The following is an 18961-nucleotide window of genomic DNA, read 5'->3' as shown; positions in this document are numbered from 1 at the left end:
TTTATCACGTTAAAAGTTTTGTCAGCTCCACCTTTACCTTACACCAGTGGTGGACAGCGCAAATTAAAAAGTTAGTTGTGCTAACCCTAAAACACTAATCATAAATATTAGTTCTGCTAGCGCTAGAATGCTATACCAACACAGTATGTAGCGGAAACTAATGCTAATTAACTAAATTCAACCATTTCAAAGTTAGCTATAGCGCTAAAAGTAAAATTAGCTCTTTTACTAGCGCATTAGTGGAAGTGTGCCCACCACTGCCTTATAGAAATAAATGATGCTGTGAAATGCACATTTCTTCAAATGTCTTTCTAATTTAAAGTTAGCATAACCCCCTCCCACCCACCCCACGCACACACACGCACACACACACACACGCACACACACACACATATTAAAGAAAAACGTTCATTCTGTTGAGATAAGCACAGCTGGGTAACGGTGCTTTTTGGTATTTTCAGCAGTTGGTGGTGGCAAAGCTGACTCCTCGGCCCTCTGCTCTTCTTCAGGTGTTTGGTGTTTATTTTAATAAAACTTTTTGGGCTCATGGAATCTCCCCTCTCCATCTTTCTGCTCCATCTCTGTTACCCTCTCCCTCCCCCACAGACGGCCGGTATTAACACAACAGATAAGGAGCTAGAGGTTCTCTTCTTGACCAATGTAACTTTTGAGGATGCGGGCGAGTACACTTGTCTGGCGGGGAACTCTATCGGCTTTGCTTACCACTCCGCTTGGCTGACGGTGCTTCCAGGTATATTCCTCTTCACCACACAGCCTCTCTTGTTGATTCTTGTTCATCTCTTTCATCTTCCTCTCATGCAAATGTTTACAGAAGCATTCATACGGTGCAGTGTCTGTAAATCTGATTACTGTGCATTTTAGTGAATCATTACCAACAATTTGAATTTGTTTAGCACGTGTTATTATGTCTTCATTTGAAACGACGAGGCATAAAATTAAACGCCTCTGCTGCTCTTTGATCTCTTTAAATCATCTGTTCAGACATCTTAAGGCTAAGAGACAGTGTAAAACATCCCTTACGCTTGCTGTCAAAAACTGTAATTGCCTCCATTTTTGGAAACGGCTACAATTACTTGCCGCAGCTCTGAAATTAAAGTGATGCATGTGTCTTTATTGCGCAGAAATAAGTTTCTTGTGTGTTTGTGCTGCTAATAAAAACCTAAACTGTGCCTTTGATGTTTCTCGGCCTCCTCCCTTCGGAAGCAGTGAACTCGGGCAAAGACGACTACTACGCCGACATCCTCATCTACCTGACGGGCTGCGTGCTCTTCGTCTTTGCCGTGGTCATCGTCTTCCTCTGCCGCATGAGAATGACCACGCAGAAGACTCTCCCCACGCCGCCTGTGCAGAAACTGTCCAAGTTCCCCCTCAAGAGACAGGTAACAGAAAGTAGATACAAGATTTGCACAATGCTTTCCCTTCCTTTTCTCTCTTGTCGGTTTGGGCGCTAAAACACCCAGCTGACCCGATTTGATCCAGATAATCAGGGTGAAAATGAAGTGGAGGGGGAAGAAAAACTTTCCAACTCCAGCAGAATTTAGTCCAGATTCAGTTCATGGCAACTTGCAAAAGTATTCACACTCCAACCACAAATGTTTCATTAAGATTTTATATGACATAAAACAAAGGTAAACACATGGCATTCATGTATGTTCCACCACATTTAATCTGATACCCATATATAATAGTTATTTGTTTCTTGACAAACAGTAGTATTGAACGACTTGCCTCACCAACAATCAAGTCAAACCATCTTCAATTAGTTACCAATATTTGTTGAAGTTGTTGCCTAGTCTTATTGATTTGCTTCAATTTGTTTATGAATAAGACCTTACCATTTCCTCCAGCTGTAATTTGACAGATTTAACTAATGTTTTTTTTTCTTACAAAATGTCAAAACCAGTTTCTTTGGTATGATAAAAGCGTAAGATAAAAGTCCAGTCTCCGCTCTGTATGGAACATATCTGATAAAGTTTTTAACATGGAATCTTTTAACCTCAAAACCGAGTTAATTACACAAAGACCATCAATGTTTTTTTATGCACATTTTGAAGTACCACATTAGAAAAGGTGAGAACAAAATTCAAAATAACTTCTCCAATTTTGCACAGAAGTCTTTACACTAGCCTGAGGTGGTTTTTCACTTTTCTAAAAGAGTCAGCGCACTAAAGGAGAGAAGGAAACACATTTACTGAATAAGTTTTGACGTAACCAACATTTATCTCGCTATTCCTTCTGTTATAATCATAAGAATTCCCATTCTTTCTCTATGTCTCCAGACAGCATGTAACATCGCCGATGCTAGCTGATATGACAAAACGATGACAACTTCCCCAATAGCAACACATTCCTGAAAACCTCTCTCCATTGTTTGGAGATGTCTGGTCCATGCTAGTTTGCAACCACTACTTCCTGTTTTTGTAGCCGTGCATAACGTCAACATCTGACAAAATTACCCTTTGTCGTAGCCTGGTTGATTCACTCCGAACAGGTAGATGGAGACATGGCTAATTTTCTTCTTCCCTGTGACATTTTAAAAGTTTGCTTAATATTCGCCATGACAATTGGATGGATGCTCTATTTTGCTTTTTTTGGTCTATCGCATAAAAACCCAAATAAATAAATTGAAGCTTAGGTTTGTAATGTGATGATGCATCGTCAACAACATTAGTATCGGCCGTTATAAGTCATCATTTTTTAACGCATTAGTACTGGTCCAACAAATACAACTGGTCTGATATTAATGATAATATCGAATGATGTCATCACTAATTTTCATATCGGTTCATCGCAAGTGACAAAATATGAAAAAGTCAGAGTACAAAATCCTACATAGGGCACAAATGAAGTGAGCGGGGCATCAAACACCTGTCCGTCATGGATCTTCCCCTTGTCCTGCTGTGATACTGTAAGGCATCACTCTGCTGACATGTGTTCACATTTATCTTGGAGCAGATTCAGCGCAGGGATATTTATGCCCTACTCCGACTGTCAGTGTCAGTTTTAGATTTCACTGTGAGTGTAACAACACACTCTCTCCCTCTCACACTCAACTGTTTAGAGAAACACGAAGTGGAGCAGCTGCTTCCCCACAACCTGCAGTTGGATGAGCCTTTTCTCTTTCTTTTTTTCTGCTGGAGTGGCTTAGATAACAAGATGGAGTTCAAATTTGCAGCAACTCTTAACATTTTGGTTGATATGAGGGTAATTGGCTCAAAACAAGGTGGAACTAAAAGTAGCCTTGAAGTTATTTCATTTTTTCGGCAAATTTAACTTGGTTGTTTATTCTCTATTCATGAATTCAAGAAAACCTTTCAAATCTGAACGTTTCCACTCATATAAACACCCAGTCCACTGCTTCATTTACCTGCTGGTCTCTGTTTGCTGGGAAAAGCGACTCTGAGGCTGTTTTGATCCAATTCCAGCCGTCCAGCTTTGTAATTGAAAGGTTGCATACTTCTAGAAGCACAAGCTTGGACGTCACAAATTAGTTCATGGAAAACAACAAAGCCGAGTGTTTAGCTGTAACCATTGTCTTTTTGGGACATAATGAAGTCTTGCTGGAGTCCAGTAGATCCTCATATAGCAGCCTGTAATTCTGCTCTAATTTTTTCCACCTTCATGGTCTTATAAGGTAGCGGAGGGAAAGTTCTTATTGCATTTTTCTATAATCTCTGCTTCAATTTTGGGAGGCTAATCTCCCAGTTTTCTCCTCTCTCTTTCATAACTCAAAGTAAATCTCTTGTAAACCCCCAGGCATGTTCTGTCAGATATTACTTTTATGCTTTTCAAATTGGGGTTGGAGATTTTTTTTTTGGGCTTAACATCATACTCCTCATTTTCTTACAGTCATGACTTGTAAGTAGACTTCGTGTTGCAGGCCTAGAGGGGCAGAATCGGCAGACTGACACCCACATATCCATCAAAAATGCAGGAGTGGGCCCTGGGCTCCGCCCAGTGGTTAGATAGATGGTGGGAGGATGTGGAGCCCCCCGCCCCTCTCACTCAGAGGCAGAACCATGGACCTGGAGCTGGAGGTCACTGATGGATGGATGTCCAGGCTCGAAACCCTTTCAGCCACGGCTTCATCCTGCACACAGCCTCAGGCTGCAAAAGTCATGTCAGGCAGTCTGGGCCAGACTTTAGAATGTACTGATAGGGGCCGTAGCCCAGGGCACCAATTTATTTGGGAGGCCCAGACTTTCTTCTTTTTTTTTTTATGAATATATTTTTTGGATTGCACTTTATATAAAACTTAAAGGCCCATATCTAATTCACAGAATTCAAAGTTTAGGGATTCTTTTTAATATAGACAATACTCAAGTATCTAAAATTTAAAAGCGCTGTATTACGCCTCTGATGGCATTTGTAGTCTTAGCTGTCATGTCATTGGTTTACGAGATTAATCATTTCTGTTTCTTTAATAAATCTAGTTTGATCCAAAGTGAACAATATAGTATTTCTCCTTTCCGTCTATCTCCTTGTAAAACAGATTTCACCATGTTTTCAGAGACTATAACAGATAATTTTTTCTTTGCACCCAAGCAGGTTTCCTTGGATTCTAACTCCTCCATGAACTCCAACACGCCCCTGGTTCGGATCGCTCGGCTGTCGTCCAGCGACGGGCCCATGCTGGCCAACGTCTCAGAGCTGGAGCTGCCCTCTGACCCCAAATGGGAGTTTCCTCGCACAAGGTAAGAGAGGAGCAGTCGGCACAAACTGTGACCATGAGGATATTCAGACCCTGTGAACTTCTTGATATTTTGTCATGTTACAACCTCAAAATCAGTTTACCTATAACCCGCCGTAGTGGAGAGTCTAAAGATTAAAAGCGTTTTTGTTTTTAGGTTGACCCTGGGTAAACCTCTGGGAGAGGGCTGCTTCGGTCAGGTGGTCATGGCAGAGGCAATCGGCATCGACAAGGAGAAGCCCAACAAGCCTCTCACTGTCGCTGTGAAGATGCTGAAAGGTTATCCAACTTACATTCTCCCTCTTTTGATAATCCCAAAGAAATCAGCACCGTTTCTGATTTGACTTTGCCTTCCCCCTCCCCCAGACGATGCAACAGATAAAGATCTGTCAGACTTGGTGTCAGAGATGGAGATGATGAAGATGATAGGCAAACACAAAAACATCATCAACCTGCTGGGAGCGTGCACACAGGACGGTGAGCCTCAGAGACGGAGGAAGAGAAGATGAAAGGAGAATCAAGACAAATCTTTAAAGCGATGCTCTCTGTCCCACCAGGTCCTCTGTACGTCCTGGTGGAGTACGCCTCCAAAGGGAACCTGAGGGAGTACCTCAGGGCGCGCCGTCCTCCTGGCATGGATTATTCCTTTGACACCTGCAAAATCCCTGACGAGCAGCTCACCTTTAAAGATCTGGTGTCCTGCGCCTATCAGGTCGCCCGAGGCATGGAGTACCTGGCTTCACAGAAGGTCACATCTCCTAAAGCCTAAATACACAAGGATAGAGATAGACAGAAGACAGATGATAAAAAGATACATTCTATATCTTATTTTGTAAATGTATACATTTTTGTTTTATAGCATTGAAGTGATTAGAATTTAAATTGTTTTAGATAATTACAAGGAAAAGGTTTAGACTTTTAATAATGCAGCATTTTCTGTTAAAGGCAGGAATTTAAGTTGCACCAATCAGAGATTTGTTACCAAGATTTTAATTAATTCAATTTATTTGCATTTTTTTAAAAAACAAAATGTTCTTTTCTGGTTTGGTTGTAAAACATTGTGTTACTGAAAATGAAGGAGGAATGATTTTGACTTGACGTTTTACACAGTTTTCAGTATCTTGGACTTGGTTCACACAGCAGACCCATATCCAGCTTTTTCACAGCAGACTGAACGACCTGATGCTGATCTTTTTCTCCATAAAAAAGTCCAGATTGTCCCACTTCCATACTAATTTGGATAATTGTTCAATAGTTTTCTGTAGTTAGGACAGTCACATCGCATTTTATCCAACAGTTATGTCACTGATGTGAGACACGCGTCAAAATTCTGCACCAGAAGAATCCAGAAGCGGCAAATTCAGACATAGACAATGGATGAAAATTAGAGTTATGAACTTGAACTTATTACTCCTTTAAACGACGCTCTGCTGTGTGATGTCTACCTTCTTCTACACATGTTGGTCGTAAACCGTTCACACAGAAATCTGACTGCAGTCGCATTCAATTAGTAGCATAGACACCGGATGTCAACAAAAAAATCCAAGCTTAGCGTCGAGATCTGATGTGTGAACGTTGCCTTATATTAGCAATTTGCATATGTTGATCTTTACCTTAACTCTAAGATTAACTCCAATCTCTTCATGATGGACCAGAGTGGAAAACTCTGAAGTTTTTGCTGTCAAACAGAAATCTCATATTCCCAAAACCTAAATTTTTTAGGAAATGGAAAAACATATTTCTTCTCCATTTAAATTCATACTGCTTGGTCATCTTGCAACAAAAATATTTTTGTTATCCACGTGCCTGTATGTAAAGCTAACCTGAGTTTGTTATATTTTTCCCCTGCAGTGTATCCACAGAGACCTGGCAGCCAGAAATGTTCTGGTGACGGAGGACAACGTCATGAAAATAGCCGACTTCGGTCTCGCCAGAGACGTGCACAATATAGACTACTACAAAAAGACCACAAATGTGAGTTTCATGACATCGATACTTTGTCTGAAATGTTGAGGGGAAACTCAGGACAGTAAGGAAAATGTGCATTTATGTCACGTGTTTGCTTTTTTATTTAATCGCAGCAATAAATCCGAGATATTTCATGTTGGGTCTCATTTAATTTAGTACCTTATATGCATTTCTGCATGTAAGTTTTTTTCTTTTTGTAGAAAAAAGTATATTCCTTCCACTACTTTACTATTATGTAGGGGTCATCAGTAAATTGGACCAGATTGTCCAATAATTTCACGTCAAATCAATCTTATCCATTGATCTTTTCGACAATAGTTGCCCTACTCTTGCAACTTAGCAACTTTTTCAGACAAAAAAAATTGATATCAGCCTAAATCAGCAGGTCATGCTTTGTAAAGATTGGTGGTTGTCCAGAAAACTGCAATCGGTGCATCCACGATATTATGCACAAATAATCCTAACAGTATTTATGAAGGTTTGTGATTGCATATATAAAAAAATCACTTTAAGATGAAGAATTAAAATAACATTTTTTGAAAACCAGCAAATCACTACAGTCTGAATCTAAATACGAGCTGCTGAATGTCTCCACTGTCCTGCTCTGGCTGTGATGGAGCGCACAGTGGAGGCAGGAGATGGTTAAACATTGTGTGATAGGGTTGAGTTTTTCCTGTCTGATCCGTACAGAAAGGTTTTGCTGACCAAAGCGGTTCTGTTGTACTTGTTTTGCTGCAGGGTCGTCTGCCCGTGAAATGGATGGCTCCGGAGGCTCTGTTCGACCGGGTCTACACGCACCAGAGCGACGTGTGAGTTTCCGCAAGTTGATCGTCTCATGGCGGCTGTCCGCTGATGTGTACAGCAGAGGAATGCGGCTGTTGAAATGTGGTGACTGACCATGTTAGCGTCAAGCACAGGACTTAAACCGATGGGTTTCCGTGCCAAATATCTCCAGTATGCTGTCAACCAGCCCTCAATTGGGAATTTTTTCTGGTGGAGTTCGTTCCTAACTCTCCAAAACGACACTGGAGTCCCAGCATCTTTTTAGCTGCGTTTCCATGTGCGCAAATCTTAGTTGATGTGCTGCTTATGTCAAAAATACACAATTTTGCAATTACAGTGTTTCTACTAAATAACAAATTAAGTTAAAATCACATGTGAATGAGCTTGTTCACGCAATAAATCATTAAAAATCACGGCAGCGACGGATGTAAACAGATTGAGATGACCAGTTCCTTATATTGAGGAGCGGCTATGTATGCTGCCTTTTGGGAAAATTGTAGCTGCTGATTTTCCAGAAGTGTTATGGATTAAACACGTTGGAATAACACACAATTTTTTATGAACTTTTATGATGCTGTGAGAGCTCTGCTGGAGCAAAATTCACTTTGTCTGAAAAAATCAAAAACAAACCATCATCCTCCTACCACTTCCTGTCGTCTTCTTTGTCGTTTCCATCAGTAGCAACATCCGGTTGTTGCTCATGTGACTCATGACACACAATTTTGCAGTGCAGAGTTTCCATTAAATAAGAAACTATTAAAATCTCACGTGAATAAGTTAGTTCAGGCTATAAGTCATTAAAAAAAACTTGCTGCGTCGTTGTCCTCCAACTACTTTCTATCGTCGTCTTCATCATTACCTCCAGTAACATCTGGTTGTTGGTCATGTGACTCGTGTGACGCGAATTAAGAGTTTCCATTTCAGTTTTGCAAAATGCATCCATTTCAATGCAGATGAAAAACTACCTGATGCTGGCGCAAAAAACAAGTTTTCTGTATTTCCATTAAACAGATTTACTTTTGTATTTTCAAGTTGTGCAAGTCTATGGTTAATGTTGTTATTTTATGAGGATCAATCCAAAACGTCGAGATTAGAAAGCCAAGGTTTTTCCCTCAGGTTGTGTGTTTTTCTCAGACATACACACCTTTCTCCCCGTCCGGTTGTGTTTGCGTCGCCTCTGATCTAAAGTCGGCGGCCTGTCAGACGGGGAGGTCACCAAGGTGATGCATCTTGCAGTAGCTCCAGCAGCCTTTCCCCCAGCCATCCACAGCCAGACGCTGTGTCCCCAGCACAGCCGTCCAAGCCAAACAGGGGCCCCTGTCAGCGCTGCAGGGCCGTGTGATCACTGCAGACTGGGAACGGGCCGAGGGGAGAACCGGCCTGCTCTGTTATTTCAGCAGGTCTGGATTACAGACTCCAAATCTTCGCCTGCCTTTATACAGTAGTCACTCTGAGCCAGTTTATCCCCTTCACACCGCGGAGGGCCTTCCACTGTTTGGCTTTCGGTCTGATAGGGCGACGGTTCTAAACGTTCAAATTAAGCTGTCAAAAACTCCAAACTGTAAAGAACAAATGATCGGCATGATCACAGTTGCAAAATGTTTAGTCATATTTTAGTTTTTACTGCTGCGCAGTCTCAGCAGGATGTTTCATATGAGTTTGAATAAATGTAAGACTTTAAGTCAAGATAAAGATGTTTAATCCTTGGGAAGCTCTTCCCACTATTAGTCCCATGAAAGTAATTATTTTACTCAGAGATCCGTCAGTTGGAGATTTGTGGCTGATTTCTGATCTCCAGTGTTTGTGAAGCTTCCACCTGCTGATTCCCAGAAGGAAAAATCAAGACTTTAATTCATCATAAACAAATTTAGATGCAATTACTTACTTTTTCTTGTTTTCTACGTACATAAGTTCAAAGCGGAACTTCTCTATTCACGTGTTTCTGGTATGGCTGTAAATCTGACAAACAAGCGACTTTAGCTAACAGCGATGGACAACAAAGCTTCTCTTTGCCCATTGGGGTTCATTTCATTTCTGCTTCCAAAATAATCTGATTGGATGCTGTAGTATGGTCATGTTCAAGTTGATCTAAAAGGAGTTAGCCTATCAGTGAAGCTATTCAAGGCTAAAATAGCATCTCAGTGCTAACATGTAGCATCTTGCAGAGACGTTCCCAGCATCCACATATTTCTTAAAGAGATCCGTGATTTTATCCCTGCATTGTTATTGGTTTTAAACCACTGACTGAAAACATTTCCTAAAATTCATTTTTTTAAAAAAAAWTTTTAATTGGGAAACTGTTTTGATACCATCTGCAAAGCATATGAAATTAAAATAATTACATTCTATTTGTAAACATTAAGTCCTTTTTTAGCTACGTTTCCATTACAAAACTTTGTCAACATTTTAATGGCAAAAACACAATTTCGCAATGAAACACACAATTAAAATAACACCAAAATGTTTTTTTTTCTTGATAATTGAAAAACATGATGCATCATCGTCCTGTCGTCTTCCATGTTTCTGCCAGCAGTCACGTCCAGCTGGTGATCATGGGACTTGTTTGTTGTGAAAAAAGTTCCCATTGCACTTTTGCGAAAAACGCAAATTTTGATACAACTGAAAAACCAAATCATTCTAGCTAAATTGCTGTTTATGGTAATTCATGGCCAGTCGAAATGCAGCTGTTGAATATGTTGTCTGCATCTGGAGTTGAACTTTTCCAGTCCTGACTTCTTGACGTGGTGATTTTGACTGATTCTGACTGGAACGCATTGAAAATAAAAAACCAAGCACTGCTGCTTTTTGAAGGTGGCTGCGGTTTTAAAATTCAACTGAAACTGAAGAAATGAACAAAAATTAAGAGAAGAATGAGATCAGGCCCACAGATGGGGTCAGTCGAAGCCATTTTCTGGATGTTTTGTTCATTCAGGAGGTGGACCAGTCGGCTCGGCCGTTCTCCGCCCTGCAGATCGGAGCGTAGATAATTAGATTAAAGTGAGGAGGGGGTCTTATTGTGATTCACAGGATGAACTGCTCAACAATGCTACACCCGGTTAATTGGCTGCCCATTATGTGATGCCCCTCCCCCCCCTGTTTTTTTGTTTTGTTTTGGTTTTTTTAACCATTTGTAAGTGAACCAGCAGTTTTCTGAAGCCGCTGCCACAGAGAGAGAAAGGGAGTGAGATGATGGCTTGGTTTGGACTGCAGCTGGGATGGAAATGTTCAGGCTGTCAATACACACTCTCCTCTTCACAGTAGAGTCCAGGTCAGGGTTGGTTCCTGGAAGGAAGTCTCTGATTCTCTGTTAGAATAAGATAATTTAGCATATTAAAAAAAATATATGGCAGAGAACTCTGGGTGGAAATATAGATCAGTTCACAGCTGGAAAACGACCCATTTTCACCCAGTGATATCTGTAATGTCAGCTACTAGATCACTGACTTAATGGGTTTTTACAGATTAGCATTTTATATACAGACGACTTTAGAGGAAAACTTGAACCTGCTGTATTCTCACTTTACTAGAGGATGATTTTATTTCTGTAGCTAGCAGTTTATCTGTGTTGGCGTCAGGCTGGAGAACAAGACAAATTCAAACTATCTTTGGTTTTATGTTCCTGATCTGTTTGATTGCTTTTATTTTTTTTGCATTCACAAATGCTGCCAGAACTAACTAGAGTACCAAACTGATTTAACTGAGTTATGATTATTTAGGATTATTAATCGTCTCCCTGAAACACGCAGAGAAAGAAAAGCTTTTTTCTTTGTGAGCTTTGACTGTTTCTGCTAACGATGTACAGCATTACCATTGTTCATCTATTTTTAACACGTTGGTATTGGTCCAATAAGTAAAACTTAGATATGAATAACTAATACTTATTTCTATCTTGTTTCCCTTTGTGTGTGTGTTTTTGGTTTGTCGTGTTTCATGCATTTCATGAGCTGACATATTTCCTAACAGCTGAATTCATGTCATGTCTGTGAGGAAGCTTGACAGCAACAGGTGGGGGAGGGGTAGCGCCGCATTACTTTGTAACTTATACAGCAGGAAGAGAATTTGATAGAAAACATTTCCGCCTGCCCACGCATGACTCCGATACACACCCTCTGATCAGTGTTCTGTTTTTGTCTGTGTGTTTTTGTTCAGGTGGTCTTACGGGGTTTTGTTATGGGAGATCTTCACCCTGGGAGGGTCGCCGTACCCGGGGATCCCAGTGGAGGAACTCTTCAAGCTGTTGAAAGAAGGACACCGGATGGACAAACCTGCCAACTGCACGCATGAGCTGTGAGTGAACCGACGACGGTCACACCCTCACACTTGACCCGTTTAGTCCAGACCAATGGATATTTGCATTTTGGGTAACTAGAATTGATTGGCTGTAGAGTAATGGGGGTGGGTGGCTTTGACCTTTGACCTTTCAGGTACATGATCATGAGGGAGTGCTGGCACGCCATCCCGTCTCAGAGGCCCACCTTCAGACAGCTGGTGGAAGACCTGGACCGGATTCTGTCCATGACCTCCACTGATGTGAGTCAGACTGTTGACTTTATTTCTCTTCATGATATGTTGATGTTGTACAGGTGGAGTCAGCTGTAAAAATGGCTCCATGATTGCTTTTGGTTTTGAAGTGAACAGTATTGTTCTGCTAAACAAATTTACATTTTGTCATAAAGTTTTAGTGAATTTACATAAAAGAACTTACAGAAGAGGTTTAGGGCTGCTGTGTTTTTTTCCCCTTAAAATTCTGCCAAATAAAATCAGAATTCTGATTTTATTTCTCTCAGAATTAAGAGTTTAGTCTCAGAATTATATCTTCTGTCATCTCAAAATTATGACTTCCATCTCTGTATTCCRTTCTTTCACAGAATTAAATCTCAAATTTTGTTCTCAACATTCCTAACTTTATCTCGGAATTATGACCCTAATCTCTATATGCCAATCTTTTTATTATTTTTTTTCTGAATTTAAACTTTTTTTCTCAGAATTCCAACTTTGGTTTTGGAATTATGACTTTTTCCCAAAGTTTTTTTTTTTTCTCAGAAATAAGAGTTAACTCACAAAATTATGTCTTTAGCTTCTGAATTCTGACATTGATCTCAAAATTCCAAATTTAATCTCAGAATTATGACCCCAATCTCTATATCTCAATTTTGTATTTTTTATTTTTTTTCTGAATTTCAACTATTTTTTCAGAATTCCCAGTTTAATCTCAGAAACCAGGCATTAAAGCAGGTGGCAGACTAGGATCCACCATCGTGGGCACAGAGATGTGAGATGTGAAGGAGGAGAACTAACTTTCTGTAACAAGATGATTTTCACATTCTTTCATGCATTCAGTTCTGAGAAAACCCATCAGAATTCTTAGATTAAAGTTTTGACATGAAGGACAGAATTAGTGACCCTAATTGTCTCCCGTACGCTGTTATTATATTGGCTTATAAATGCTTCAAATGTGTTCAAACTGTTTAATGAAACAAAAAAAAATACCGTTGCACATTGTCCAAAAACAACAACAAAAACACACCATCATCCTCCTGCTACTTCCTGTTTGTTGTTTCTTCCAGTAGTAACAGCCGACTGATGATCATGTGACTCATGTGATGTGAAACATTGCAGCTTTTGCAAAATACATCTATTTTTACACAGCTGAAAAGCCACCTCAGCCAAGTGTAAAAACGTCTTATTCAAAAACATGAGTTGTTTTTTTTTAATTGATATTTTTCAATTTATTTTCATCATTTCAACTTGAGCAATTTTATGTTCAGTGGAAACGCAGTGAATGGAATTCAGATGTGTTGAAATCTGAGCGGTTCTCTCGATGCAGAATGTGACTTTCCTGTATTCATGTGAGCTCAGAGGAGACAGCTGACCACAGGTGACCTTTGACCTTTGACCCTTCCTCTGACAGGAGTACCTGGACCTGTCGGTGCCGTTCGAGCAGTACTCCCCGACCTGCCAGGACTCCAACAGCACCTGCTCCTCCGGAGACGACTCCGTGTTCGCCCACGATCCTCTGCCCGACGAGCCCTGTCTTCCCAAACAGCCTCCCAGCAATGCCGTCATACGGACATAAGAGCCCGGCCGCGGAGGTCGCGACCCCCGCTCACACTCTGTGACAAATAATCACCTCTCAGCGAATCAAGACTCCTCAAGATATGGAAATTAAGACTTCACGCAATACTCCTGCAGCTCGTCTTAAACTCTCCAGGCTTTTCTCCTACGATTTCCCCCCAACAGACACTTTGAGCATTGAAGGATTTTTTTTTTTTTGTTTTTGTTTTGTTTTTGTTTTTTTGGCTGTTTGCGTTCTTTTCAGGAATGAAATTCTATTTTTATACTCTGGCCAGTCTTTTGCTACAAACAGTCGCGTGGTGAAACCATTCCGTGCCTCCTGGGATTTAAACCTCCTAGGACTGAATTCAGAAATCGTACGCGGAGGACGTGAAGGGCATTTTGAAGGCGACCAAGTAGTGGTGCGGATCTATCTCCTCTAGATCTGCGCAGATCACAACAAGAATGCTCCCTCATGAACGGAATCCAGGAAGACGTTTCCAGCAGAACTCAGAGGAGAAGCTCTGAGAGGCGAAGACTTCCAGCCTCAGCAGGTTTCCTCAGTGTTAACAGTTTTTTTTTTTTCATCCTAAGAACAGTTTTTATTTTTATTTTTTATTGTCTCCGAACAAACTTCCTGGTGACGTGAGGCATATTTCAGGGCCTTTCAGTAATAAGAACAGCGCCACTTGGAGGACGTTTTTGTTTTTTTCTATATCTAGAAAGTGATTTATTGTAAATATATAAATGCAAATATGTATCATATCGCTGCCCACAGCCATGTATGTAAAAGACAAAAACAGAAAAAAAAAAAACATTTAAAAAAAAAAGTTTATTTGAGGATGGAAGACACTGTTTATGCGTTGAAAACATTGAATTTTTTTTTTTGGGGTGTTGCAGAAAAAAGTTTTATTTGAATAATTAACATGTATATTTGTAAAGGTATTTATAGACTTAACATGCGATTCTTAAGTTTGAAAACTTCTAGGTTTAGGTATTTTAGTACTGTACACAAAGATTTTTATTTCGACTTTTTGTAACTTATTTTGCAGCAGAAAAGATTTTGTCACAAACTGGCAGATGTTTTTTTTTTTTTTTTATCCATCTTTTTTTTTTTTTTTGTTAGTTTGTTTACTGTCTGAAACAGAGAAATGAGAATGTATGGCAGGAGACGACGTTTCTGAGAGCGAGTGTAGTGCGACAGCCGGACGTTGACCTGTGACTCCGGAGCGCCACCCGGAGGTGCTGCCGGGTTCTGCTGAGTTCTACTTCTGGTTTCACATGTTGGCATTTGCACTAAGGAAAGAATGATAAACTCTTGCTGGGCAAGAAATAGCAGAGCATCACAGAGACCTTTCACACAGACCGTCATTCTCAAAATAAAGTGCACCTTCTGTCAATCCGACAGTTTTAAAGCATGATTATGACTTTAAAACGTAGGTAAATCTGACCTTGCAAATATACTCACGGCAGATTCCATCAAGTTATTTATTAAACAAAGATGTGATCAGACTTTTAGGGTTTGATCAAGCTTGCGCCTTGTCCACATGTAGCCGGGTGTTTTATGAAAAAATATCGTACAATCGGGATCGTTTTCAGAAAAGCTTTCATCCACAAGAACCTGCACAAATACGCCACTGAAAGTTGTTTTCAACATGCCGAACCCATAGGGGGCAGCGTAGCACAAAGCTAAGACCTGTATCAGCCAATCAGATTGCTTCAAAACGACCACTACTTCCTGTTTGGAATTGAACGTGGCATCAGGACGTTCATTTGTGTTGCCAGGTTTGTAGGTTGTGCTAATTTTAACTTTGATGTCAATTGGGAATCATGTCAGAACAAATAAGTGGATATTTTAGCACATTATTTGTCGCAGTCTGTAGCGGAACCCCAAATTTCCGTTTTCCCATCTGCACACACAAATACTTGTCAAATCTGATCTGGTCTGAGATCTTAGAATTGTTTTTGGTGATATGAAACTGAGTTTATGTGTGGATGGAAGGCCAAAACGCTTTGGAAATGCATTCGTTTTCCAAAATATCTGGCTACATGTGGACTAGGTCTTAAAAGTGCTCCCAAAACCCAACATGCGTACACAATGGAACACTTTAACATTTACAGCAGGCGTGCTTTCTTTTTACTCCAAGCTGTGAATCACAAGAACCTTCTGAGAACCTCAATCTGTTTTTAAAAGACAAAGGAATTAGAGATGCACCGATCAGAATGTTTTGGCCCAATTTCCAGTCCTGTTTTGTTTCATAACCCTGACCTGCCAAATCACAATTTAAGAGCTATGAACAATTATGAAACAAAAATGTATGTGCAGTTGGTAAAAAAAGTGGATGCTTTAATGTCTAAAATTGTTTTTTATGGCTTTTGTTACATGAGGACCTTGTTTAGCTCAGATTGATATGCGTTAAAAAAATAACTAAAAAATGTAAATTAAAAAAATCCCCTTTTTGTGTTAATTTTTGTATGGAAAAGCCAGAAAACCACCTCAAGCTAGCATAAACACTTTTGTTGAATTCTGCAGGTCCATAAACCTTCTTCCAAGGTTCAAATAAAACCTTGGAAGAAGGTTCAAATAAAAAAACGTGATAAAAACACGGTCAGTACTGATCACTAGACGATCGGTGCATCTCTAAAAGAAATAAATGACTTTGTTTATCTTTTTAAGGGTTAGTTAAATAGGTTTAGCTAACCCTGTTTAGCTAACAGGGCTAGTTGTCAGCTAACCTCTGGCCACACTACWCCTTTACTTCAGATTAGACTCAACTGTTGACGTTCTACGTAGTTTACTCAAATACAGTGACTGACATGGGTTGCATAATTCTGTCTCCTGCAGGTTTTACAGCAATAACCAGAAAATATTCATGTAATTCACAATTCTTCTTCAAAAGGGTTTTCGTTCAGTGTAGTCCTGCTATGATACGGTCCAAGCCCTGAAATATTTTGCAGTAGCTAACAATTACATAAAAGCGTCCATGTTCCAGTCAGTGCAATGTCATAAATCTATTTTTAATTTAAAATGTGCCTCGCAGGGTTTTAATCAGAGAACATTCAAAGGTCATAAGGTCAACGCTGCTAATGCTCACTGGTAAAGGTTTAGCTTAAGGGGTAAATAAATGGGGTTTTTCTAGTTGATGGAGCAAAAACTGCCCATTGCCTCTCTATAGTGTTATTATTACTGAATGAAATGAAGGCTTGTTGTGTGACTCGGACCACACAGCAGTAAAATCAAACGTATGTTTTGTGTATGTCCTTCGATTGTGTTGCGAAAAGTGCCAGATTTAGTCTTAAAAGCCTGACTTTATCCGATCTCTGAACCAAATCCTGCGCCGGTGAATGTAGGTGGCCAGAAGTATTAGGACAAGAATTACAAAATGGGTTTTCTTAACAGTGAGGCTTTCTTTCTCGGTTTTTTTGTTTTTGTTTGTTTTATTATTTTTTTCTAACTGATCCCTCAATAAAGTGCAAAAGCATTCAGTCTGAAACGTTTGCAAAGTCACAGACGGGAAAGGACTTTTACGTGGCATTGAAGGGTTCGCAGATTTACTCGCTGCTAAGTGGAACCGGTGGAAACGTGTTACTGTGCAATCAGAAACCAGCTGGAGTCACCGACAAGTCAGCGCCAGTACTTCCTTAAGTCATTTTTATATTTGAAGGACTTAAAATACAAATTGGGGACTAAGTTTGCTATAATATCCAAATTGTTCAGATTTTTATTTTTTTTTTTGCTATTGGCACCAAAATTCTGTCAGGAAAAAAAACAAACCTAGTCCAGTGAAAGCTTTTATAGGAGATGCTTTTTGTGTTCCTATCACAGTCGTGCCTCGATTACATGATTTAGCAAAAGGGGATTGATTGATATTTTTTTTCATCACATTATGAATGTATAAATGCGTTTAAAAAWTTTTTTTAAATGTTTGAAAAATGTAGATCTTAAAGGATGCATTCTAGGGCTAATCAACCTGGTTTGTTCACTAATGTTATTAATATTATTAAGTGAGCCAAACAGACAAAAAAGCACTTCTGTAAAGAACGGATGGATTTAATGAAACAGGTGGTGTTTTGTTCTTATTTATTCTTCCATGTTGGGTAAAAGCTTTCCCTATGGTGAGAGTATTTTATTCAGAGCTGTTTGCTTCTCAGTGTTTTTATTAAGAGCCAGAAGAAGAGAATTGTGATGTAGAGTTGGAACTTTATTCAAACCTTAAAAAGCTTTCCTTCTGGTTTAGTTTCATTAGTTTTTTTTTATTATTATTATTTTATCATTGAATGCCCTTCTTCTCTTTGTTAGATCTCTTTTGAATTTGATTTTTTTTCTGTTCTGTTAGCAAATTTAAAGACTTGCCTCACTTTCTTTTTTGTGATTTTTATATATATATATTTTTTGTTTTGTTTTTTTTAATGAAAATGAATTGACATAGCTTACTAACATTAGAACTGACTCCAAGTACATAGTTTTATTTATGCAGCAGAATTGGAAATAAATGCATTTCATTACATATCAAAAGGTACTTTTTGTGACTTACGTTGTTTTCTCTGCATTAAAATGAAATTAAAAGAATATTTCCCTCTGTCTCGTCGTCGCAACATTCATTCTGGAGAATTACTTTAATCCTTTTAAATAGGGATGCTCCCATCAAAAGTCAGAGTCAAATATTTAATAAGAATTGTTTAAACTTCATTGCTGAAGTCTTTTTCAAGAAGGGTTCTCTTCAGAGTTACCAGCAGTAAATATCGTAACTGTGTGAACTCTCTTGACGTCTAAAACATGTCTGACTGTTTCCAATGTTTTAAAAAATATAGTAATTCATGTGAACCGTTTCAGAAACTGCAGCCAGCCAGAGGCACAAGCGAACTAAGCAGCAGCTTTGGCCCMTGCTCCAACAGGGGGCGCCACAAGAGCATTAAGTCCAGCTTTACAAGTGTTTTGCTGTATGAGTGTTAAGTTAGTAACTTTTCCATCCTTTCCTAAACCATTATTCAAATAAGAGGACGTTTGGTCAGCAGGTCATATTGGATCGAATCAACTTTTTTGTAAAGTGCYTTGATATGACGTGTTGTGAATTGGTGCTCTGTAAATAAACTGAATTAAACTGACGTTTTATTTTRACATTGGCTTTTTCCGCTGCTCATGAAAGGCATCATCAGTAGGAGCTCCCACCAGAAAACTAATACCTAATGAAGGTAAATATTTTTTTACGTACAAATAGGAACAATCTTGTAATTCCATTTTTTTTTTTACCACTGTATCACAGAGGCTGCAGCACATCTTCCTGTTTAAAAAAAAAATCTAACAGAATCAGGTCAGGTCGGGTAAGATAGTCACTGCTCATAACTTCTCCACAGAGCCACACTTACAAACTCCAAACACTCCCTTTATGAAAAACATAATTTTCCGCCACGAGCCTCTTATGTGGCAGAGTTGGTTGCTTTTTT

The 18961-nt window shown here is 39.4% G+C and overlaps 1 protein-coding gene across 10 annotated transcripts in view; it reads left to right on the top strand.

Annotated features, from left to right (window-relative positions):
• Window positions 1-18098, top strand: part of fgfr3 (fibroblast growth factor receptor 3) — a 78822-nt gene extending 60724 nt beyond the window's left edge. For 2 of the 10 annotated variants that reach the window (XM_008398788.2, XM_008398782.2), the window contains exons 8-18: window positions 607-751; window positions 1225-1400; window positions 4567-4715; window positions 4869-4990; window positions 5078-5188; window positions 5269-5459; window positions 6563-6685; window positions 7418-7488; window positions 11612-11749; window positions 11887-11992; window positions 13374-18098. In XM_008398788.2, coding sequence (XP_008397010.1) covers window positions 607-751; window positions 1225-1400; window positions 4567-4715; window positions 4869-4990; window positions 5078-5188; window positions 5269-5459; window positions 6563-6685; window positions 7418-7488; window positions 11612-11749; window positions 11887-11992; window positions 13374-13538 — 1497 coding nt within the window. In that variant the 3' untranslated portion in view covers window positions 13539-18098. Of the gene's footprint in view, window positions 1-606; window positions 752-1224; window positions 1407-4566; window positions 4716-4868; window positions 4991-5077; window positions 5189-5268; window positions 5460-6562; window positions 6686-7417; window positions 7489-11611; window positions 11750-11886; window positions 11993-13373 lie in introns of all 10 variants that reach the window. The other 8 variants (XM_008398787.2, XM_008398780.2, XM_008398786.2 and 5 more) reach the window with 7 other exon arrangements.
• The last annotated feature ends 863 nt before the right edge of the window (window positions 18099-18961 follow it).

The sequence above is a fragment of the Poecilia reticulata genome, linkage group LG22, assembly GCF_000633615.1.
Source record: "Poecilia reticulata strain Guanapo linkage group LG22, Guppy_female_1.0+MT, whole genome shotgun sequence".
In the NCBI taxonomy this organism is placed as follows: domain Eukaryota; kingdom Metazoa; phylum Chordata; class Actinopteri; order Cyprinodontiformes; family Poeciliidae; genus Poecilia; species Poecilia reticulata.
The sequence above is the reverse complement of the archived record's forward strand: the minus strand, read 5'-3'. Positions and strand labels throughout refer to the sequence as shown.